This window comes from Hemicordylus capensis, chromosome 10 (assembly GCF_027244095.1).
Source record: "Hemicordylus capensis ecotype Gifberg chromosome 10, rHemCap1.1.pri, whole genome shotgun sequence".
Classification (NCBI taxonomy): Eukaryota; Metazoa; Chordata; class Lepidosauria; order Squamata; family Cordylidae; genus Hemicordylus; species Hemicordylus capensis.
Window position 1 is genome coordinate 6,486,905 of NC_069666.1, and position 25,485 is coordinate 6,512,389.

General features: G+C 47.6%; 1 protein-coding gene across 1 annotated transcript in view; it reads right to left on the reverse strand.

Annotated features, from left to right (window-relative positions):
* The window catches only part of CHSY1 (chondroitin sulfate synthase 1), a 70,640-nt gene extending 45,371 nt beyond the window's left edge, over window positions 1-25,269 (reverse strand). Inside the window, exons 1-2 of the mRNA XM_053272914.1 lie at window positions 24,589-25,269; window positions 14,121-14,616 (exon numbers count right to left, since the gene is read on the reverse strand). Coding sequence (XP_053128889.1) covers window positions 14,121-14,616; window positions 24,589-24,905 — 813 coding nt within the window. The 5' untranslated portion in view covers window positions 24,906-25,269. The remainder of the gene's footprint in view (window positions 1-14,120; window positions 14,617-24,588) is intronic.
* Window positions 25,270-25,485: the final 216 nt, after the last annotated feature.

Genomic DNA, 25,485 nt, shown 5'->3' on the forward strand with positions numbered 1-25,485 from the left:
GGGGTTCCAGGCTGGAACTCTGCAGGGCTGTGGTCTGGACCGGGTGGGTCTCGAGCCGATCCAAAGCAATTCTCGTATCGTTTCACACAGTGCAGGAGTCTCACTCCCTTGACAAAACAGTCACATTACCAAGCTGAAACATGTCCAGGCATTCACGAGGTTAAGTCTTTAATTGCACAGACTAATTCTACCCTTGAGTTGGCTGTTTATTTGCTCAGTTGTAAAACACTGAAATCTATTCCTAGGAGGCCAAAACTTTGTAACTTTCTGCAATTCCATGGCACAAGAGACGACTTATGTTGACAAACAATGTTTAAAAGAGGAAGTAAGATTTGTGCTTGATGCGGAGACCAGTTCTTCCCCAACCCCTGGACCAATGCAGATCACATTTTGCTGGTCAAAAAAGGCCCGAATTCAGTGTGACAGAATAAAAAAGGAGAGCTGGTCTAGTGAGCATGAATTGTCCCCTTTGATAAGCAGGGTCTCCCTTGGTTTGCATTTGGTTGGGTGATTACCTGTGAGCGCTGTAAGATATTCCCCTTAGGGGATGGGGCTGTAGCTCAGTGTTAGAGCATCTGCTTGCATGCAGAAGGTCCCAGGTGTTCTTCCTGAATTCTCCAGATAGGGCTGGGAGAGACTCCTGCCTTAAACCTTGGAGAGCCGTTGCCAGTCAGTGTAGACAATACTGAGTTAGATGGACCAATAGTATGACTCTGAATTCTATTCTCTGGAGGAGAGGATGGGGCTGTAAGTTCAGTGGCAGAACATCTGCTTTGCATGCAGAAGGTCCTAAATCCAATCCCTGGCAGCATCACCAGGCAGGGCTGAGAAAAACTCCGGCCTGAAATCTTGGAGTCACTGCCAGCCCGTGTGGACAATACTGAGCTAGATATACCAATGGTCTGACTCAGTATAAGGCAGCTTCCTATGTTAACATTTAAATTCAATCCATAAGACGGTTAAAACTACTGCAGCCACAGACAACAGAAATAAAACATGTGTGCTCTTAATTCTCACCCTACCAAAGTTGTAATTCAATTTGGCAGATTAATCTTCCAGCCTGGATTGTTTCCTTTTGCCCAATGCTGGGGAAAGGTGATGCTCGGTTTTTAATCTTTTGAATTACCATTCGCCAGAACTCTTAATTGGGCAGGAGTGTTTTAAATCTCGAGCTCCCGGGACTTTCCAAAATATATTCTTCTAGTTGCAAGGAGAGACATTTGCATTAAGCAGTGCTTTGAAAAGCAGGTCAGTTCTTGGACATTTCACAGTGCCACCAATTAGGTACTCCAGCAACACAGGCAAAGAGAGAGAAAAGGCAGGCCAAAGTCTCCAGTTTCAGGAGGCAGCCAAAACCTCTGGTCACGTGCTCTCGCTTTCGCCAGCTGTCAGGACAGCGATCATTCATTCAGAACCCAGCAGAGGATTTTCTGCAGCTCCGAGAGACAACCAAGGGGAGTTCTGCACAGTAACGGATCTGTTACTCTTACGCATCCCCCCCCGCCCGCCCTGGTTGTCGCGACTGGCTGGCATGACTGTGCATTGGCCAGAGAGGGGACTCTGTAGCCGCCGCCGTCTAGACAAAGAGGCTTTTGTGTTGGGTTTCCTAGAAATCAGTTCGCTAGAAATCGCATCGCAAGTTGTATCCATGCACAGCTCTGGTTTCTGTGGCAGATCAAGGAAAGTCCACACCCACCCCACCCCAGCGCCTCTGTCTCCTCTTCTCTCCACCCCCGCAATGAGACCCATACTTCTTCATTCCCAATTTCAGTACGGGGGACTTTTTCTGCATTATAATCCCTTGCTTATTTGTTGCAGACACACGGCCAGGTTGCTTTCTCCAACTGTCTGGGGCTTAGACAGAGAAACTTGGGACTCTGAGCTCAGGGAGCAGTTTCGGGATCGCAGGCTCTTTCCTCCTCCCCTCAGAAGTGAGCTTAGGAACACAGGAAGCTGCCATATACTGAGTCAGACCTTAGGTCCATCTTGCTCAATATTGTCTACACAGACTGGCAGCGGCTTCTCTGAGGTTGCAGGCAGGAGTCTCTCCCAGCCTTACCTGGAGATGCCAGGGAAGTAACCTGTGACCTTCTGCATGCAAGCACTCTTCCACTGAGCTACATGGCCCCCCTAAGGAGGAGATCTCACAGGGTGCCCATGCAGTCTCCCATCCAAATGCAAACCAAGGCAGACCCTGCTTAGCAAAAAGGATAATTCATGCTCGCTACCACAAGACCAGCTTCTCCCTCCTACCTCATGTGTAGTTCAGCATTATGTCAGCATCAACCTTAGCCATGGTTTTGACAAACCTCACTCGCACTTCACCAAGTATTGACACCAGGGTTTAAAGCTGGTGCAGAAGAAACCCTGGCTGGCTTTAACTGCACTTAACCCTGATGCCAACTCGTGCAGTGGTGCTACGAGGGAAAGAGTAACAGTACAAACAACTTTATTCATTAAGGGCTTAAGTCTACTCCGCAGTGTAAAGAAGATTAAAAGCAAACTGCCTCTGGCTTACAGCCTTATTTATTTATTTATATACCGCCTTTCATTAAAAACAATCCCAAGGTGGTTTACAAAAGTTAAAAAGCGTACAATAAACACAACACTTAAAAGTATTAAGCTAAAAATATGAAACAAATCTGATTTAAAAATATATGAAATACAAAGGTAGAAACTATACAGGGGTAAAACACACAGAAGCAGCAACAGAAACAATCATGTAAAGGCCTGGATAAAAAGCCAAGATTCAACCAGCTTTCTAAAAACTGTGACGGAGTCTGAGGAGCGAATGACCGCTGGGAGAGCATTCCAAAGTCTGGGGGCAGCAACAGAGAAGGCCCTGTCCCGCATGTACAACAACCGAGCCTCTCTCATTGTCTTAAAGATGAACGCAGCAATTTCCTCCGATTGGTGAGAACAACTTTGGCTCCAGGAAGACCCAGTGAACCCACAGCCGAAGGAGCATCTGAACCCAGACAAGGATAGAGTTTTCTTAGCTGTGACACACTGGGTGTTGATCGAATGCAGGGGGGTTCTCAACAGGTCTCCAGGTGCTGTTGGACTAACACCTCTCACCATCCTCTGCCACAGTGGACTTTGGATTATGGGAGTTGGAGACCCCAGGCTGAGAACCTCTGATCTAAAGGGAAGGAAGGTGTGCTGACACCACCTGAAGCTGGTTTGTCAAGCAGCAGGATGGGGCCTACTCAGCGACTACCCCCAGATGGTACAACTTGCTCTCCGATGAGATGGGCATGACTCCCTCGCTCCCAAACTTCTGGAAGAGTCTGAAGACAACTCTTTTTATCCAGGCCTTTGGGCAATAAGTAGCCCTCTGATTTCCTTTTGGTTGTTTATAGCTTTACCTGCTTTATTTTGACTACACCTCTGCTAACTGAGCAAAGAGGCACCTTTTGAAGTGGCAATTCTCTTAAATTTAGCAAGGAGAAAGCAACCAGCTCTATCCGGCTCAGCACAGCCAACCCTCCAGTGGCTGTTGCTGGGGTCTATCTTATGTGTTGTTGTTTTTATTGCGAGCCCTTTGGGGACAGGGAGCTATTTTATTATTTTATTTGTTTATGTAAACCACTCTGGGAACTTTTGTGGAATAGCAGTATATAAATATACATGGCCGTCATATGTTTTAATTGAATTTTTTAAATTGTGGTTTTTAATCTGTTGTCCACTGTGCTTGGGAACCTACAGATGAAGGGCAGTATAGAAATGTAAATAAATAAATGCAGAAGGAGAAAGCTGCTCAAATCTCCGGGCATCAGCCAACCATCTGATGACAGCTTCAGCTGAATGCATAACCTCTTGCTGGTGGGAGAAGGTAAAGGTACAGTGTGCCGTCAAATTGATTTCGACTCTTGGCGATCACAAAGCCCTGTGGTTTTCTTTGGTAGAATACAGATGGGGTTTACCATTTCCTCCTCCCACGCAGTAGGAGATTTGTTACTAGCAAAGCTTTTCTGTTGGCTCCCAGAAGCCCCCTCATTGGTATTTGAGTCTCTAGGCTTGGAGATCTCACTCTGGATATGCTCAGGAGCCTCACAACATTGTGGGTGCTCCGTTTATATACATGGGGACCAGTGACAGTGGGCCAGTCATCCCTAGATTTGGCTCCTAACAAGCAAATGGTAAAGGGGAGCAGATGCATGCCCTCCCTAACATCCTACATAGACCACAGAAGTTAACTAAAAGCCAGCTAATGTGCCAATTAGCTCAAAGGGAGGAACACAGATAAATAATCCCCCCCAATAAAGGAGGCTGAGCTAGCGATATGAACCTAAGAGATGCACCCATCAAAAGTACTGATTAGATTACTGGATTTTTCCATTTATGCAGATTCCCCTTCTCATGTCTATGCACTCTGTTTTCATGACAAAAGCCTTGGCATATCTCGGCAATTCCCACAATTGTTACACTCAGGAAGAAAGCTCAGCAACAAAGGGATCCTTCCTGGTCTATCCCAAACCACCTGTCAGACAGCAACAGTCTGTTGGAATTTGCCCCCAGGGTATGTATTTGGGGATAAGGACCCCCTACCCCATTACATGATCCAGTACACTTCACTTGGAACTCCATCTCCTTTCGATCTTCAGAAACGTACCACCACAATCCCCCAAAGCAAATGTCGCTTGGGCAGCAGTATGCAAGGCCCTCCAAGGCTCCAACATTCCACACCGACGTGACGGAGCAACGCAAAACAGCCCAAATATTTAGATTTGGTTCAAACAAGGTTTTTACAGGGAACCATTGCCAGATAATTAATCATGGCCAAATGCGGCAAACTTCATTAGTGTGGAGGTGCTATTCACGGTGCAGTGATATTCCATTCAGTGGTGTTCATTTTTAAGCTGAACTCTCCCTCTCAAAGGAAAACTTTCACTGCCATTCACGAGAAAACAGCGCACTTCCTTTCAGGAAGGCATTCTGACAGGATTCGCGAGGGATTAGGATGAAACACAAGGCTGTCATTAAATGCAATTTTTTAAAAGGAAAGTTCACCACCATTTCCTGAGTTTGCATTCAGAGAACTGCACCTGTTAAACACAAAAAGCAGGATTTGCTTCATTGAATTATATTGCAGTAAAGCCTGAAAGAGGGTTCTGGACTGAAGAATTACGTGAGGATGTGCCGTTTCACTGGCTACTATAGTACTTTAAGACTTAAGTACAATCTCTTCGTACTTAACCCTGGTAACTGAGCCAAGAGGCATCTTTTAAATTGGCGATGCTCTTTATTGAGCGGGGAAGAGCAATTGGTCCCAGCCAACAAAGTGCTAGTTATAACTTACAAAGCCCTAAACGGCTTAGGCCCTGGGTATCTAAGAGAGCGTCTTCTTCATTGTGAGTCCCACCGCCTATTGAGGTCATCTGAGGAGGTCCGTCTTCAGTTACCGCCAACTCGTCTGGTGGCTACATAGAGACAGGCCTTCTCCGTCGCTGCCCCGAGATTGTGGAATGCGCTCCCTGTGGAGATACAATCCTCCCCATCTCTGGCAATTTTTAAAAAACATCTGAAAACCCATCTTTTCACCCGAGCTTTCCCAGCTTTTTATAATTATCTGTTTTAATTTTATGGTTGATTTTAAATTGTTGAATTGTTGTAACTTTTTATATGTTTTAATTGTTTTATGTTAACCGCCCAGAGACAAAGGTTTGGGCGGTATAGAAGTTTGATAAATAAATAAAACAAACAAACCCCAGGGGCACATCATCCCTCCAGTTGCTCTTGTAAACCCCTTTTCAGATGTTATTGCTGTAATTGCATATAACCTCCAAAAGCACACCCAAGTCCCGCTCCGGCACACTTGCCTCAGTCCCTGGCACATCGCTGATGGTTATAAGGGTCTGTCCGAAGAGGCGGACACATGAGGGTGGGCACTTCCGTGATTGGCAGCTTGGGTGCCTGAGCCTGCCAATCACAGAAGTGCCCTCCATCATGCTTACAGCAGTCACCTCTTCAGACAAATGCCTATAGCCATGACATGTCATGGCAGGACTTTCGGCACGCTTCCAAAGGCTGTATGTGCATACTGTACAGCAGAAGAATAGTAGCTCTACATTTAGGACCGACTAAGGGAAGTACTTTTTCACACAGTGCATAAGCAACCTATAGAATTCTCGGCCACAAGACGTAGTGAAGCCAACAGCCTGGATGGCTTTAGGGGGGGCTTCGATAAATTCATGGAGGAGAGGTCTATCAATGGCTACTAGTCAGAGAGCTAAAGGCCACCTCCAGCCTCCAAGGCACGATGCCTCTCAATGCCAATTGCAGGGGAGCATCAGCAGGAGAGAGGGCATGCCCTCAGCTCTTGCCGGTGGGCTTCCCAGAGGCATCTGGTGGAAGAGACATCTGGTTGTGTGAAACAGGATGCTGGACTAGATGGGCGTTTTTGGGCTTGTTCCAGCAAGGCTGTTCTTGTGTACTGTGGAACAAGATTTGAATAGGGCTTAAGGGCCTAAACTAGCACAGTACATTTTTTATCCATCCATCCATCCATCCATCCATCCATCCATCCATCCATCCATCCATCCTATTTATATAGCACCTAAAAATCTATGTCTTTGGCCAGTTTACAGTAGAGCATGCAAGCCTTTTCAAAGCACATGTACCATTACCAAAGAACCATCAGCACATCTAATGAAAGCAAACTGAAGCCATTCAGCAGAATCAAGGGGTAAAGCCTGCTTGGACCTGGACTGTACCACTTCAGGATGTAGGTGGAGAGAACCACATGTTTGCAAACCTGCCAAAGAAAGAACTTTTGAGGAACTTGCAGTAAAAGTGTGACAGATTTACAAGTGTTGTGCCTTATAACTTGCAGAGAGCTTTTGCTTAATGGCTTTAATTGCTTTTAAGCTTCAGATTTGCAGAAGGAATTAACTGTGTTGTCACTGATATCAGCAAAGTTTAAAATTGTGACTAACGGGTGGGAAAGACTACCAGGCATAAGAAAATGGTTTCAAAAGATACAGTATATGGGAAACCTTGACAAATTAAAGCACCTTTCAGTGCAACTTGTAGATATTTAAGCTTAAAATGATATGGATAATGTGTTTGACCTTCTTGTTGTTAATAATGCAGAATTTTGTTTGCATAGGCTAGTTTTGTATGGTATGTTCAAAGTATTATTGTTTGGTCTGCTTTAAATGAAAACGGTTTAAAAAAGAACTGCTCACATCTGGGGGGGAAATATCTCAAGGGAAGACGAAGCTGTATTCCCTGCCATGCTAGTTCTGTACATGCAAGGTATTTTTCTAGATGGGAGAGTCTCTCTCTCACCTTAAGCGGTACAGTCCAGGACAAAGTGCTCATGCGCTTGATGATCCATGCTCTCTCCCCCACTCTCTCGATTCTGATGAGTGTCCAATCTGGCTTTCAGTCCCAAGACCTCAAAACCTATTTTGAGAGCAATTCAAGGAATCATACCCTGGCCTACTAAAATATTTAAAGGGTTTAAAAATAGCTATTGCCAAGGATTTGAGGGAAATGAGATTTTTCCAAGACTCTTCACCAAATGAGACAAGATCGAGTTGCAACGAGAATGGTAAATTTATCCAGTGCTCAGGAAAACGGGAAAATTTATTTATTGCTACATAGCCACACAGCAGATCCTGAACAATAAATAAGGTAGAAAGGGAAGAAATAAGTTTGCAAACTGCAGGAGAAGCTCACAGCTTCGCTCCAAACAAAACCAACTCAGTATTTAAACTTTTTCCAAAGTTCAAACAACATCCACAAGGTTCCCAGTTGGTGGGTGCTCTATGGCATCTCCGTCGTTTCAAGGCAGGGATTCTGCCCCAAAGCCCATTTTGTCCCAAGCAGGGGAAGGAGGTAATCCCTCCTTCTCAGAGGGAATCGGGATTACTGGCAAGATTGTAAAGGGACTCCAGCTGGTAGCCAAGAAATTTCACACCATCAGGGGGTTCAGATAAGCTTTCCCCCCACAGGAAATTAGTGTGAAGGCTCAATTAAGGATAACAGCGGCACAGTACAGAAGTAACAGAGTGCAGATTCATTTGCCAAAAATCAGAAAGGTTCAAAACAAGCAGTGAAATAACTTCCCCTTTAATGTTTGCTATAGGGGCTCTCAAGCCCCCAGATGTTGGACTACAACTCCCATCACCCCATGTCATTGTCTCAAGGGGTGATGGGAATTGTAGTCCAACATGTGGGGACCCAAGCTTGAGAACCCCTGGCTTGTCAGGTAAAAGCACCTCAAGTTTCACGGGCATGGAAGATACTAAGCATTCCTTTCCCCAAAATTCCCATCCCGTTCCAGCCTGCAACCTTGGAGAGTTGCTGCCAGTCAGTGTAGACAGTACTGGCCTAGCTGGATCAAGCTCTGGCTTGGTATAAGGCAGCTTCCTATGTTCCTATGGGGAACCTCAGCTACCTAGACCTGAGACCACACACAGCCCCTAAGCAACCCCGCCTATGATACACGTCATAAGAACATAAGAACAGCCCTGCTGGATCAGGCCCAAGAAGGCCCATCTAGTCCAGCCTCCTGTTTCACACAGTGGCCCACCAGATGCCCCTGGGAGCCTAAAGGCAGGAGTTGAGGGCATGCCCTCTCTCCTGCCGTTACTCCCCTGCAACTGGTACTCAGAGGCATCCTGCTTCTGAGGCTGGAGGCAGCCTACAGCTACCAAACTACGGAGTAATGAGTGGTTTTATAATCCAGAGCCTAGGGTTAAAGAGTGTGATGTATCATATGGAAAATATGTTACCTGTACTATAAAATTGAACACTACCCTGGCTATCTAAAAAGCAATGCTGTATAGCCCTCAGGCAACCCAAGGCTCCACAAGATTCACAGCACCCCATTCAACAGGCATTCATGACATGAAAGAGAAGCAGGATTTTTATAGAGTTACAAATGCTCCTCTTAAAACTGGCTTGGCCCTCTCCTTCCTGCCTCTGTGACATAGGCCAGATAAGAAAGCGAATGAGTCAACACCCGAGAGGCATTATGGTAAGCCTCCAAAACATTCTTATCTGCCCAAAGGGAAGGAAGGGAACAGCTCTGATGCAGATGAGCAACAGGACAACAAGGGAGCACCACGATCATCATAGATTGTGTTGCTGACGTGATGGATACATACCAGTCCACCCTAACCACATGAGCACAAGATAGTCCATGCTACCCGGAGTGATGTTGAAGCAACCTGTCAGTGCAACCTTTAACTAAGTATAGAGCAAGAACCAGAATTGCTAGCCAGGGGTTTGTTCTTCGGGCAATGTCCCGGCCTGGCCTGGATACCTTCAAAGCCCTTCCAGACCAGAGGGAGCCAACAGCCGGGCTTGAGGGCAGTCACTCCAGAGCCAATGAACACCTCAGCACCCTAGGAATGCTCCAACCTGTAGCCTTGGTGGCTCACTGCATGAGGTAGCAGCATAAAGATTAATGTGTTGCCATTTCTAACCTCAGCTCCTCCCAAAACAACTGTGGGTTGGTGGCAATAACACTGCCCCTATGTGGATTTTATTTTCCGGGTTTTCCTCTTAAGAAGGTCTACCCCACTTTTCTGCAAACCGACCCAAAGTAGCTTATACCCCCCCCCCCATCCCCTGCAAAATCTTTAAACAAATCCGCAAGACGGAATACAACTCATCGATCAGCAAAACTTTCAGCAGCCGCCGTAAATAACCTCAGAATATTGCTTACACATCACCCACAGGTTTAACAGCACTAAAGACTTGCTTTAAAAGCTGTGTTCTACCTAGATGCTGAGACGGATAAAGAATGGGAGTCTGTCTAGTATCAACAGAGAGACTACTCCACAGAACTCGTGCCACCACAGAAAAGGCCCTGCTCCTAGTGGATACCCGTTGTACTTCTGATTAAACTGGGAACCCAAAGCAAGGCTTCAGATGAAGATGGCGGCATGCAGGGAGCATGGACCATTCTGGCCTGTGCAAAGCAGGTCTGTGAATGCAGGATCTTGGACAAGCATAGATGGGATTCTGTTCGGCAGCCCTGCTGTGGTCTGTCGGGAGACAGCGTGCACAAGAGTTTCCGTCCCAGTCATAACCTGCACTTCTGTTTTGGTGAGCGAGAGAAGAGCAGCTTCAAAAAAATACTGTACATGTGAAACTGAAAAGACACTCGTCCGCTACCAGCACCTTCGGAAACCGCACAGAGGTTTATTTTGAGTCTCTTCTCTGCCTGCCCTTTTGTTTTAGTTTCCAAACTTCAGAAACACTTTTTTTCCTTTTTTCTTTTTTTTGAGAAGACACGCTGCTAAGACAGCCAGCGTGCAGAAATAGGAACAAGCCAACCCCTTGCAGGAGTAACAGCTCCATGGGAAGAGGGAAGTTTGGAAGAGGAAGGGCCTTGCTTGTATTGAAAGAAGACCAGCCACCGTGTCTCTTAAGAGCATTCTGCTTCCCATCGTGGCCGACTAGAGGCCTTTCCCGAGAAACCCATAAGTGGAATGTGAAAGTAAACACCCCTCAACCCCAGCAACAGGTATTCAGGGGTATACTGCTTCTGAACATGGCAGTTTCACCAAGCCATGACAACTAATACCTCATGCTTTAAAGGGGAAATGCTCACAAGAAGCCAGAATACTCTAGGTTTCTCCTTAGTTCCACCCCACCTGGAGAGAATCCCAGGGGCAGACTTAGGCCAGAGAGACCAGGGTTCAAATCCCTGCTCGGTTATTTGACATTTCTATCCCACTCTTCCTCCAAGGAGCCCAGAGCAGTGCATATGGTTCTGTTTATCCTCACAACAACCCTGTGAGGCAGGTTAGGCTAAGAGATAAGTGACTGGCCCTGAGTCACCCACTGAGTTTCATGGTTGAATGGGGATTTGAACTCGGGTCTCCCCACTTCTAGTCCCACACTAACCATTACGTGACTGCCATTGGGTGAATGTGTGCCCGTCACTCACTCACTCTCTCTCTCAGCCTGACCTACCTCGTGCTTTGGGGAGAAGAGCTTGTCTTATGGTAGCGCACATGAATTGTCTCATTTTGCTAAGCTGGGTCTGCCATAGTTTGCATTTGGATGGGTGACTACTGTGAGCACTGCCTGCTGTAAGATATTCCCCTTAGGGGATAGGACCATAGCTTAGAGGAAGAGCATCTGCTTTGCCTGCTGAAGGTCCCAGGCTCAATTCCTGGCAGCATCTCCAGGTAGGGCTGGGACAGGCTCCTGCTTGAAACCTGGAGAGCTGCTGCCAGTCAGTGTAGACAATATTGAGCTAAATGGACCAGAGGCATGACGCTGTCACTCACTGCAATAAAAAAAACCTTACGAGGCTTATTTATACATCTCAGTAAAAAGACCCTATCATGGAATGGAGTATCGATTCAAATTCATTATACAACCAAGCAGATATTCGCTTCTTCCAATTTGCACCCAAGGAAATTATTCACCTTGAAAGCTCCTGGAATTCAGAGACGGGCAGAGAACGCTTATTAGAACCCCACTGAATTTTCCAGGGCCCTGGAGAGACGGCCTTAGGGTCCTTTTATCTGTCTTTGCCTTGGACGTGACCACATCTTCCTTCAGCGGCTACTGCCTACTGCACATCCTTTCGGTTTCAACGGCCAAGGGCTTAGTTCTTTCCGAGAGGTCATCTAACGAACTGGAAGCAGATTAACAGCGCATCTTCTCACGAACGCCGGGCCAGACTCCAGGAAGCCCTCCCCTTCTCCCCCATCTGCAAATCAAAGGCGGCGTTTCCATTCCTCCCTCCGGGCCCCCACCTTTATCCCATAAAGGTCACTCACGAGATAGCAGGATTTGAAAGGGCTAATGCAGAACATGCTGCCTTAGAAGTACAGCTGTGCTGTTTCTCTTATCAGGAGCAAAAGGAGGGGGAGCTACTTTCTCAAGGAAAGGGCCAAATAGGATGTAGTGGCCAGCCAGTAATAATATGGTGCCAAAAATTATACCGTTTGGGAGCAATTGCTACCATCTACCCGCAGGACATTTAGGGCAAACTGCAGACACCTCGTGGCAGATTCTCTCCCAGATATTGCTGGACGAGATGATGTTGGATTGCAACTCCCATTGTCCCCAACCTCAATAGCCTTAGGCCACTGTGGCTGGGGATGATGGGAGTCGTAGTCCAACATCATCTGGGGATTAAAAGTTTGAGGACCCCTTAAAGTTGGGTTAGAAAGACATAAAAATTAAAACGAAACACGACAATAGCAAACCCAAATACCCAAATTTTCTTTCACACCTATCCATTTATTATAAAAAGGGGTTACCCCTTTAGCAGGAAAAGGAGCATGAAAATGCATCCCCACACCACACTTGGACACGCCTCAAACTGTTGCTCTAACCACTTTCACTTATTGATTGAAATACTGTAATACCCTGCATATTTGGTCCCAAGAAACCCCAACAGTGGCTTACCAAAAAGATTCATGCATAGCATAAACGTATTAAAACATCCCTTTAAAAAAAAAAAATGGATCTGCATGTTGTGCTGGGGTCTATCCCATCTGACTGGGGTCTAAAATCCAGTTCTAAGCAATAGCTATGGAGGAGCTTCTTGGTAGCCAAGAGGTGAATATTAGGGCAGTGGAAATCTCCCAATCCCGCTAGGAGTGAGGACTGGGTGCAGGAGCTGCTTGAGTAAGCGGCACATGAAAGATGGGCCCTCATAAAAGTAAATAAATCGGATAAATGGTCAGAAATCTGGGACAACGCCCTCAAACTATTCTTAGAATAGAAAGCCCTCCGACCTAGCCACACCTACTAGTGCAATGGTGAGCATCCCTTCTCCTCTCCTTCTCTCTCTTTCCCTTTCCATCTCTCCTTTCTTTTCCCATCTCCCCCCACAACCAGTGCTGAAAGGAGAAGGGAAGGCTGGGCTTGGAGGCGGGGTGGGGAACTGGGAAAGATGTTGTAAAATACAAAATGTCCAAAAAAAAGAAAGAAAGAAAAAGAAAAAGAAAGAAAGAAAGAGAAAGGAAAATCCACACAAGAGTACCAGCCAATGCATGTCTATTCAGAAGTTAAGTCCTACTGAATTCAATTGGATTTACTCCCAGGTAACTGTCTGTAAGACTGCAGCCAAAATCTTTTGGAGTTGAGTGGGTAGGAAGCCTAGCCACATGGAAAGAGAACAAGCATGCCGGCTGAGAATATAAAGTCACAAGCCAGTCCAGCGGCATGCAGGGGCCAGATTAGCTCACCACAAATGCATTCTTGAGAAGACAGTTTTTTCCACTTGCTTTCATAAATGCACTGGGTGGGCATGATAGGAAGGGTAGTAGAATCACACTGGAGTGCTCTCCTCCAAAAGGCTTGCCTGGTTCTTCTTGAAGGCCTTTGGGGGGGGGGTGCTAATATGGGTGCCACCACTGAAAAGGCCCTGTTTCCTGTGCAGGGCTGGTGTTTTCTCAATGCCTGCTATTATCTCTGGGCAAAATACAGGAGTATACTTGAATTCTCAGCATTTCACATTTGCTTTCCTATCTTAATTTGCAATTTCTCACATACAAAGTCTGGGGTTGAAATGAGCATCAAAGTACCCACCTCCAGTAAACTGGGAGGAGGAGGAGGAATGCAAAGTGCCTCTTCTCCTTCAGTTCTCCTCTGGGCTTTGCCTCGCGACTAAAGAGCTTAAGACAATCTGGGGGCTTATTAGACTGCACTGAACTTCTGCCTGAAGCAAGTCCCTTTCAACCAGCAATAAAAAGGTAACCAAGGGAGCTGAATACCAAAATAGCCCCCCCACCAAAAAAACACCCCTAATATTTATCTAGATCTGCGTTCTGTTTGAATTTCCATTCTTTTTATTGTTTTGTTTCATTGGAAGCTGCAGATCGCATAACAAAGTAAGGTAATTGTAAAAAAATAATTCACATTTAGCCAAATTTGCCAGACTCAAAAAAGTCACCTCTAGATGCGATCTCCTGATATTACTCTGATTTTCAGAGATGCTATTCTTCATCCCTACTTTTTTCACCATGTATGTTTGGTGAACAAAACCATTTTTTTTAAGCTCACAAGTTTCCAAAGGTTGATCCCCTCCGCCCCCTGCCCCAAGTCTGCATTTTCTCCTGGTACGACAGTTCTTCCTGCATTTTTAAAAAAAGAACATTTAAATATTTACCTTTTCCCCATTTTCAACCTACCTCGTAAGACCAGACACACTGCACACCTGCAAATCTCCGCACGCATCTCCCAATCTCCACATCCTCATGGGTGGTGTACATTTCCCGAAGGCACTCCCCAATGTGAGGGACCATCCTCCGCAGAACTTCCCGGCTCATGATCACCCCCGGGCCCCCCATGCAGAAATTCTCTCCGGGTTCGAGGGCCAGCTTCCCCATCTCTTCTGTGGTGCCCAGTCCCGTCTGCCCAAGAAAGAGGGGCTCGCTGCTATTCAAACTCCGAAGGAAGTTCTCCAGTTTGTCCCCTTTGACGTAAACGTCGTCATCTGCTCGCATGAACCATTCGTACTTGTCCAAGTAGTGGTCATGCATGTACTTGAGCATCATAAATGACTTCTTCTGGGGCGGGTAGGAGTCGTCCACACCGGGCAACGGCACGATGGGAATGGGAAGGGAAGTGTCTGAGCCCTCGCTGGAGAAGAATTCAACCTTGCCAGGGATCGTGCTGGACCATGTTCTGTGAAACGGAAGACCACGCTCAGTTAGAAAAGCTCTTGATTTGCTTATACATGAAATCTGAAGAAAGGGCTGGACGGAAATACTAATCAATACTTCTACTGCGACAAATATTGATACATTACTTATCAACAATAGTTCTTAAAGCAGTTTACATGTTTCCTGTCCCCAAAGGGACCACAACTGAAAAGAAACACTACCAACAGTCACTGCAGGGATGCTGTACTGGGGTTGGATAGGGCCATCTGCTCTCCCCCTGCTAAACAGAAGATAATCACCAATTTAAAAGGTGCCTCTCTACGCTCAGTTAAAGCTAAAGGTAAAGCTAAAGGTAAAGTGTGCTATCAAGTCGGTTTCAGCTCCTAGCAACCACAGAGCTCAGTGGTTGTCTTTGGTAGAATACAGCAGGGGTTGACCATACTGCGACACCATCTCCCACGCAGTGTGAGATGATGCCTTTCAGCATCTTCCTATATCGCTGCTGCCCGATACATAGTCTGGGAAACATACCAGTGCGGATTCGAACCGGCAACTTCTGGCTTGATAATCAAGTCATTTCCCCCACTGCGCCATTACGTGGCTTATGCTCAGTAAGCAGGAGTTAAATATATACTGCCACAAGTTCATATTTTTCTTCTAAGAATTATATTGCCTTACTGGAGAATTACAAGGCAGATAATATAAGACCACTCTTTAAAAATGGACCCAGGGAGAAATCAGGACACAAAAGCCTTAATCAAAGGGATCTCAAACTTGGGTCCCCAGATCTAGTCGGACTCCAACTCCCATCATCTTTTGGGCACTGTGGCTGGGGATGATGGGAGTTGTAGTCCAACATCCTCTGGGAACTCAAGTTTGAGAACTACAACGTAAAGCATATCTTTGGATATACAGTAGAGATATTTTGTTTTACTATTTTTGGTGTTGGTCAGGTCAAGATCCATGTCCTTTTATATTTTAAAAAAATTCAAATTACAATTACAATTTAAAGGGGCTACCACTACCGGAGAGAAAACAATGCCTGTGGTTTAGCATTCATATTTGCCATTCCAACACACCCCAAAGATGGTCCCAGTTTCTATAATCTTATTCCCTAGATGATTTCGGATAGGATGTTTAGCATATATTTCTGTTTTGTCCGATTCCACAGTATATTTTCATCTGCAATTCTATAATTGTAACAGTCTCAAATTGTAGGGACAGACAGGCTGCAGATCTGTCTGAAGCAACATTCTACGACAGAATCTTGTTCAGCTGGGGTGGTGGTATAGCAGCCAGCCGTCTCCTCTGTAATTCAAGGATACCATTGTAGGTCTCTTCCAAATCAGATCCAGAAAAAGAAAAAGAAAAAGATCACCCAGGGGACAATCATCACCAGACATACACATTCAGACTTTACACTTGAGTTCTCAAAAGCCATGAAGTCTGAGCTACCTAGTGTTCCATCCTCAAGTTTCCACCTACAATTTCTACCTACAAAACGTGTGGTTTTTGGCAGGAGGAGATGTGAAAGGAAGACACTTCTTGGGAACCTGATAGTTGTATGCCCTTCACCTTCCATCCTTCTCTGGCAGATCATTTTTAGCTCTGTTAGGTAGCTTTGTTCCATATATAAACTGAGCACAGAATCTGATCTGAAAACTCTCTAGAGGTGCGAAAATGAAGCATTCCTTAAGTCGTCCCCTTGCCGTTTTATTCCGGGAGCTCACGTACTGTGTGTTTCCAGACAAGAAATGGGTCTGTTCACGCATTAAGAAAAGAGGGACTGTTTCATGAGACTGTAAGATTTAAAATGTGCATGCATATATATATATTAATTCACACATTTAATTTGTTTAAAGACATGGGGAGCTTACATCGGCAGGAGAAGAAAAGTTTGTTTGCCATTTTAAAAAGGGAAATCCAAAGTGATTTATTTTATTTGGCTTTCTTACTCTTGCTATATCTTAAGGACTCAGATTGGACAATAACATTAAACTAATAATCTGATAAGAAATAAGATATCCATCAACATAGATTATATAGGACAGCAGTTTTGATGCTAAACAGTTTGACTGTCCAGACATAGTATCCGGTGTGTCTATTAGGAACCAAGAAGGTAGAGGAAAGGGCACACTTTTAACTGGCTTTATGAGAAGCTACATTTCCAAGTCCTTTTTTAAAGCTTAGGGTATCTTGGTGAGGAGATCAGTGGCAGATAAACTTCCCTGAAAGGCACAGCAACGAGTAAGTGTGGGATGCATTGCAGACCAACCATGCTTCATATTTCAATTCTAGCTGACCTCTCCTTCAACGGGCTTCAAGGGTGGTTGCCTGGTTTCCTTCCCACTCCATCCCCTTTTACCTTCACAACAGCCCTGTGAGGTAGAGACTGAGCGCACACAACTGGGCACCCACCGAGTTCAGCTGCATGGCTTGGGTGGGAATTTGGAACTCGGTTCTCCCCAGCTGCAGCCCAACACTCTAACCATGATGCTACGCTGGCTCTCCGGTGCGTGAGATGTCCCGGGGTGACCCTAGAACAACTAGTTCGGGGGAAACGAAGGGGCGGGGGGGGGGCAAAGATGTTGCTATATATTAACTACTTATAGAGGTAAGCTAATTAGTGTTAGTTTATTTACCTTATTAATGAAGCTTGCTTTGCATTTTCAAACTCATTCAGAACATAAGCCAGATTCCTCTTAGGAAGTACTTCCTTTTTGGATTAGGCCAAGCCTAAACCAGTCTGCTTTGCAGGCTCGTTAGAGGAAAGACCACAGGGCAGGAAAGACCAGGGTGGGGAGAGCGGTAAGAACCAGTCCAGCCCAAATCCGCAGGGGAAATGGCCCTGTACCCCATTGCACCCATGGTCTCGCCCGGCCGAGTTCCTGGCCAGGAAAGAAGCTATGGGCTTGGCTTGGCTCCTAGACGGCGAGAGGAGTCTCTTCCCTACCTGCACTGGCTTCTACTGCTTTTTCTGGGGTACGGAAGTGAGTGAAAGAGGCTTCTTCAAACAACGGAGGCCCTTTAAAATAATTAATCCAGGCTATAGGACTGTAATACCCTAGGACTATACTGTCTGCCACTTTGCTGCAAAGTTCCAGTCTGGTAGATGGGGGAGCAGAAAGTATTTGGGGGGGCATGCCCACGACCCCTTGGAATCATCCCCTGGGAGTGTCCATCCTAAAACGGTGTCTGAGAACCTCACGTGCAATGCACAGGAGACCCACAGTAGACCCACAGGGGGCTCCTCAGCAAGCAAGTACCTTTGGAAAGGGTCCCCCCCCCTCCCCATGGGCAGAAGCCCTGAAACATCATTGCCTTAGGGGAAGACTGTCTGCACAATAAAAGAGTGGATCTGCCCTGCCTGTCTGTGTTTTCGTGCTGTCATTGCTTGCAGTTAATCTTTCATGATGCAAGGAGCGAGTTAGGAAATTAATTGGCTTTCGTCAAGGGAAGTCATTAAACTGGAGTAGCTGGGAGAACCTAATCTTGCCACTTTATCAGATGAATCTTGTCGGTGGGGGTGTGTGTGGAATGGGTGGATATGGGCCAGCCTTACAACGAAAGTGGCTTTACGGAATAGATATAAACACCAAAAGCTTAATTCTAGAGAACCAAATACCCTCACAGTGTCTGCTTTGGGGTTCTGGTTATGTTTAAAAACTCCTTACAAGACCTTAGATGAAAAACAGATCCAGAGCTAATGTGTCTCTCTTTCTGGCTTCTGGGGGGTTTATTGGCGTGTTGGGGAGCGGGGTAGAGAAGCCGTGTCTTGAGCTTTGCTTTTGTTTGGGAAGTGGAGAGGAACTTATTTCCTGGATGTGACCTCTGAGGAATGAAAGAATCAAGTATTCTTTTACCAGTTGCTTACTGTAAAGCCAGAGGTGTGTCTGTCTGGATTTGAAAGTAGCTGGCTTGGATAAAGGAAGGGGGAAGGCGAGAGAAGCAAGATGGTCCTCCCTTCCTCAAAAATATCACCGGAGAAGGAGAATGTGACATTTTCCAGAAAGAAAAGAAAGTCTTATAAGTCCAGAATCTATTTCAGATTTTTAAAATCTGAAAATTAGCCGAAGGTCAGCCACGGTAGAGTGCTTTTTAAAAAAATGTGGGGTGTGTTTGCTTTTTTTAGGAGCAACAAACTGTGACAACACAGAGGCTCAGAGATGCAATTTGCCCAGGAGTCAGGCTAGTACCGAGAACTGCAGTCTTGTTGTACTGGTCAACAATGGTGAGTTGAAAATCCAAAGCACCCAGCCATCTACCACTGGATCCCCACGTATCGCCTGTCTGCCTCTGACCTAGGCCTCTGAGCCCTTTTGAGACAGCTGCCATAGTCGTCTGCAATATTGGCCTATGCCATTGGCAGGCAGTATGCAGCCTCCGGATTAGCTAGACCAGCTCTCAGTACAGTGAGTCCGGTCTCTCCGTGCTGATCGCATAAAGGAGACTTGGGCAGGGGGGAAATATGTTTGCCGCAGCAAAATGCAAATATCTCCAAGAGTCACGAGTCTCTCAATGGCACAATAACTGGAAATCAGACAATCAACAGTACTTGCACCAAGAACAAGAACAAGTAACCACCTTGGGATCGTTTTAATGAAAGGCGGTATATAAATTTAACAACAAATAAAGGAACAGATACTCACTTAGAGACACGACGGTGACTGCTTCAGCTGGGTAGTCTCCGGTCTACCCATGCAGGGAAGCAGTAGGGTTCTGAGATAATAAAGTGAACTCGGGGCATAGCTGGGGAAAAGGGGCCTGTGTTTGCCCTTCTCTCTAGCGGCCCCTTGGAATGAGGGAGATGATGATGAAAATTGGGAGGGGTGTAGCTACACCCCTGAGTGAACCTCTGAGGTCATTTCTGGCCACCACTTTTTGGGGAAAGGAGCCATTTTGTGGTTCATTTTTTTTAAATACCCCCCGATTATTTTTCATGGGAAAAGGGGGAATTTGGGACTGGGGAGGCATTCCTCGACAGATGGAGACCCCTGGAACACGGTAGGGCATTTTATTTCCTTTTTTGGCCGGTATTTGGTTACTTTTCCAGCCTCCAGGAACCTAACTATTCTATTGAATAGTTGAGCTATTCTGTAAGGGCAGTCTAAAAATCAAATCAAATCAATCAATAAATGAATAACCCCCCTCCCCCATTCCCCACTGCCACAATGCCCCATTATCCATCGTTTCGTTACCCACAGAAATGGAACTTCCGCGGATAACGGGGCCCACCTGTACATAAAAGGCTCCAGTTATAAATCTATATAAATCTATCACCCACTCATCAACCTTCTTTCCCTCTAAAATAATTAGCTTGTTTCACCAAACCTGCAATCTCCCAGAGTTTATTTAACCACTCGTTCCAGGCTGGAGAAAGCATCTTCTGCTCTCCGGGGGGGCGGGGATAAGGAGAGCACAGAAGGAGCAGAGCACCTTTGGCGTGGGGTAGGGGCTAGCATTAGATTTATGAAAGAGAAGTAATGGTATCTTTCACATGCATACTCCCAACACTACACATATTTTCTCCTACATCAGTCCAAATGATTTTGATAAACTCAACTTTTAAGCAAGCACAATTAGGACTGCAGTCTTAATTTCCAGTTAATGATTCAACAATGCACGGGATAGATATGGAGTATACAGCAATTAAAATCTAACTGATAAAACAGTCATCTGGGCTGAAAGGAGAGACCAAGGAAGAAGTGCAGATTTCAGAGAGGAGCTCACACCGGAAGTTGCCTTCTTGTTGCCATCTTGGCTCTGAGTTTTTCACAATGCATGGGAGGTTGGGATAACACAATCTCTCAAATCTTCTTCCCTCCCTTCTCCCACCGCTTTCATCTCCCACTCTTCTATTGTCTCTCTTCCCACTGTCAAACTTAGCTTGCATGCTCCATGGGGCAGAGACCTATTTTTGCTTATGCAACTCTGCAAAGCTCAAGCACTTTGAGGATGCTCTGTTCGGGCCTCAACAAACAATTGGGTTTGAGACTCTTCAGTGAAGAGCCCCATGACCTCAGAGTAAATTATCTTATAAACCACCTATGATTTGATGTGGCACTCATTTTGGGATGTACTGCATCTAGGTATTCATACACACGTCAGGGGATATCGAGCTAGGACAAGCAAAGGCAGGGCTCAGGCTTACTAGCTTGGTGAATTATCCAGATTCAGAAGCTCAGGACACGGTTCCGTAGAGCAGGGATTGCAATCTCTGTTTCCCAGATGTTGATGGACTACAACTCCCATGTTCCCCAGCAGCTGGGGATATGGGAGTTGTAGTCCAGCAACCTCTGGAAAACCAGGACTAGGATCCCTTGCTCTACAAGGCAAGCAAGGAACAGACTTTCTGAACAGCTTATTCGACAGGCAGGAAGTAAAAAGCATCTCCGACTGGCCATGCCAGGTATAAATACTGGCCTATAAAGGGAGCGTAACTCTGTGGCAAAGTACATGCACTGCATGCAGAGCATCCCAGGTTCAACCCTTGGCATCGTCAGGTAAGGTTAGGATGCCTCTGAGTACCAGTTGCAGGGGCGTCACAGCCCTCAACTCCTGCCTGTAGGCTTCCAGCGGTCAATACTCTGGTGGTGTTGAGAGGACATTTTTCTTTTTAAATCATCACCGTTTGAGGCTCACAAGAAATTCCCAGCTAACCACACCTGACTTTCCCTCTCTGCATGGGTGGGTGGGTGGGGACTAAATAATTTCCCAATCAATTACCTTTTAAAAATTCCAGTCTATTCAAGGGGTGGGGTGGGGGGGGAGACACCATGCTGGTTTCAATTATGGACTCATTTGTGCCAGAATCCTTGCCAAATGTTATAATTCAGTACATGAGCATTAGCTGCTTAGAGCCTCATCAAGATCAAGGACGCTTAATCGATGCCACATACATGATCCAATGCAAGAGGCCAGAGCAGACGAAGGAAGCGCCACAAAAACAGCAGGCACCGGTTTGGCTTTGAAACAGTGGTTTTGTTCCAACATGCAAACACGCTTCCTTGCTTTGAGGGGGTGGTGGTTTTGGGTAGAAGTCTGCCCACCCTGAGACTCCAAATAGCTAGCGATATCTCAGACACTCCACAGCATTCGGGGTGGGGGTGGGGAGCCGATTTTGGGATAGCAAGCATGACTTGATCCCTTTGCTAAGCAGGGTCCACCTTGGTTTACATTTGGATGGACAACTACATGTGAGTGCGAAGAGCGGGATATAAAATGATAATATAATAATAATAATAATAATAATAATAATAATAATAATAATAATAGTCAGCCCAATATTCTTGTGTGACCAGGATACAAAACCCAGGATAGAGCCTATGGAAGTAGGAACAGGCGTGACACTTAATGGTTTAGCTCCCCACCTTATGGAACTACACACATACTGCCTGGTCTTGTGGTAGCAAGCATAAATGGACCCCCCCTTTGCTAAGCAGGCTCCACCCTGGTTTGCATTTGAATGGGAGACTACATGTATGAGTACTGTAAGTTATTCTTCTCAGGGGATGAGGCTGTCTGGGGAGAGCACCAGCATGCTTGCATGCAGAAGAACCCAAATTCCCTCCCTGTCATCTCCAGAGAAGTCTGAGAGAGACTCCTGCCCGCAACCTTGGAGAAACCGCTACCAGTCTGGGTAGACAAGACTGAGCTAGATGAATCAATGGTCTGACTCAGTCTATGGCAGCGTTGCATATATTCCATATATCCATCACCACGGGCATTGGGTGGCCCTTTAACCACCAAGATATAGAAGCAGGATATATAGCCCTCACCCCCCACCCCCACCCCGTAACCACACAGTGTGCACCCATCAAGATGACAGGCTTTTATTAACAGCCCTACAGAACACAGTAGCCGGACTTGATGTCCAGACTTCTTGTCTGCTTTGGGAATGCAGGCAAGCGCCTACATGCAGAAGGTCCCAAGTTCCCTCCCTGGCAGCATCTCCAGATAGGGCTGGGAGAGACTCCTGCCTGGAATCTTGGAGAAGCCGCTGCCAGTCTGGGTAGACAATTCTAAGCTAGATGAACGAATGGTCTGACTGGGTAGAAGGCAGCTTCCTACGTTCCTAAAGGACTGAAATTCTCCAACCTTCCCCACTCCTGTCACACTAGCTTTCATTCCAACAAACAGCTCCATATCCTAATGCCGGGAACTAAATTCCCTCAAACAACATGATGAATTAATGTTTGTATTTTAGAAAAAGACCTAGAACAATTGAGATCTACCCGCAAGCTCCTTACCAACAACTTTTTGCAAGCCAGCTGTAAAGGATGAGAACTTTTCTTTCCTTCGGCAGGTTATTCTGCATTAGTCAGTTTCACCACTTCCCACCTAAGCTGCTTCAGTCTAACCATTCAGCAGGGACAGGCTGAAGACACCGAGAAAGGAAACCTCATTCAGCCAGTAGCGTGTATAGAGGCCGCAAAAAAGGTTGGCCCGAGGGCTATGGAACTTGCAAGCCTGAAATTATTTGCAAACTGGGTGCGTTCCGAAGAGACTAGATTCCAATCTTTAGATCAAAGACGGCTGCTGCTTTTTAAAGAACGGACAAAGAAGCCACCCTATCACAAGAGCCTTCTTCAGTTCGCCATGGAAGAAGCTACAATATATAACACGCTCTTTTAGGATTTTGATCACATAAGCTGAGCAACACAAGCAGCATGGAACGCGGTTACAGAGGCCAAGCCGCCCATCTGGACACAGGGAAGGCCTTTTCAGTCAAGACAAATGCCCCATCTGTTGGCACTAAGAACAGCAGGTACACAGTGAGACCCCCACCCCGCTGGAATTATGAAGCAGGTTTGAGATACTTATGGGGAAGGAATAAGGCAGCAGACTCCCTCCTCCCCGCGGCAAAGGCTTTATCTTCTTAGCAGATGGAAAGCTAACTGCATATACAAAGGAAGCCGGGTATTCAGAGATGAACCCCTCCTCCTCCTCCACAAAGAACGCCTGGCCACCTGAAGGCGTGGCATGCATTTAAGATGTCACAGAGGAACATAGGACGCTGCCATATACTGAGTCAGGCCATGGGTCTAGCTAGCTCAGTACTGTCTTCACAGACTGGCAGCGGCTTCTCCAAGGTTGCAGGCAGGAGTCTCTCTCAGCCCTTCCTTGGAGATGCTGCCAGGGAGGGAACCTGGAACCACCTGCATGCAGGCAAGCAAGCAAGCAGGTGCTCTTCCCAGAGCGGCTCCATCCCCTGAGGGGAATCTCTTCCAGTGCTCACACTTCTAGTCTCCCATTCATTTGTAACCAGGGTGGGCCCTGCTTAGCTCAAGGGGACAAGTCATGCTTGCGTTGCTACCACAATGATCATGCTTCATGCCATGGAAAGTGAGCAGAGGGCAGGAAATGGCATGCATAACTTGAAGCAGGATTTGCTCTCCCAGATGGAGATTCTCTCTCAGGACAAAGGATGGCTGAGGAGGAGTGGCTCCTGCACAGGCATCAGGAACAGGATCAGACAAGCTCCTGTGCAGGGCGAGAGAGGAGGATGGGAAAGCAGGGACGGTCTCTCACCCCACACATTTGGGGAAAGGGGAGGCAGACGTGCCATGCATTTGCAAGGACGACGTGAAAGCTCTGGGATGACACTCCCTGCCCCATTCATTGTGGGTGTGGGGAGCTAACTTGGACCTGGATGCCAAGGTAGCAGATGGATCAGAAGGGGTCCCCCACCACCCCAGCTCTCCCAAGTGCATGCCCAAAGAAGGCAGGGAGGTGTCGATGAAGTGGGGGGTGGAGATGCGTTTGGAGGCAGATGCCAACACAGCAGAGGGACTTGTGGAGGGGGGGGGCAGCCCAGCCTGCATGCCCGAAGGCAGAGAGGCTTGCAGGTGGTTTTCAGGGGAGGGTGGGAGGAAGAGAGGCCGGTTGGAGGCGGATGCCAAGGCAGCAAAAGGTTGAATGGGGTCCCCCCCCCGCGCGCCATGCTAGAAGGCAGAGAGATTCAGGGTGTAGGGGAGGGGGGTGTCCTTCTCACCTGTAGGCCGCCACCGCCCGGCTCTGCAGGTACTTCTGGGCCGTCATGACCCCCACGAAGAGGAAGTTCTTGGCCGGCGGGATGGCGCCCGGGCGCTGGGCCAGCTCCGGGTGGGGCCACAGCGAGGCCCCCCGCGAGGCCCCGCGCAGCATCCCGCCGCCGGCCTTGGCCCTGCAGCCGTCCAGGCTGGCTTTGCGCCGGTGTCCCGCCTTCTTCAGCTCCGAGGCCCGGGGCAGGATGAGGCGCGAAGCCAGGATGAAGCCCAGCACCAGTCCTAGCAACACGCTGAGCCAGGAGCGGCGGCTTCTGCCAGCCATTCCCCACCCGCGGCCTCAGCGCTCCCCGGGGCCCCCCAAAACAGACGGCGCCCCCCGGGCTGGCCCGAGCCCTGCACCCGCCGCCTGCTGGTGCTCCTCTCCCGGGGGATGAGGAGGAGGATGCCGCCCTTGGCCACGAGCCTGCCTGCGAGGGCTTCAGGGGATCCAAGCGGCGGAGGCGGCGCCCTGGGGAGGGGGACCCCAGCGCGCGCCGGGGGGGCTGGCCGGCCTCAGCCCGGGGCTTGCCTGCCCCTCGCGGGCTCTCCCAAGCGCCCCTCCCCGCCGCTGCCTAGCGCCCCCCGCCCGGACGGACCACTCCCCCCGCCGGGCCACTACTCGCCGCGCCTCCCCAGGCGGGAGCCCGCTTCCTGCTGCTGCCAGGCGTCCCCCCCACCCCTCCCCTCCCCTCCTCCTACCGCTGCTCCCCACAAGTGGGACCCCTTCGCGCCGAGGGCGCCCGCCCCCCGAGCTCCCTGGCCGCCCCCTCGCCTGGCCCGGCCCCCCAACTCCAGCTGGGACGCCCCCTCGCCGCCTCCTCCTCCTCCTCGGCCCGAGAGCGCCCAGCGCCCTCCGGCCCGGC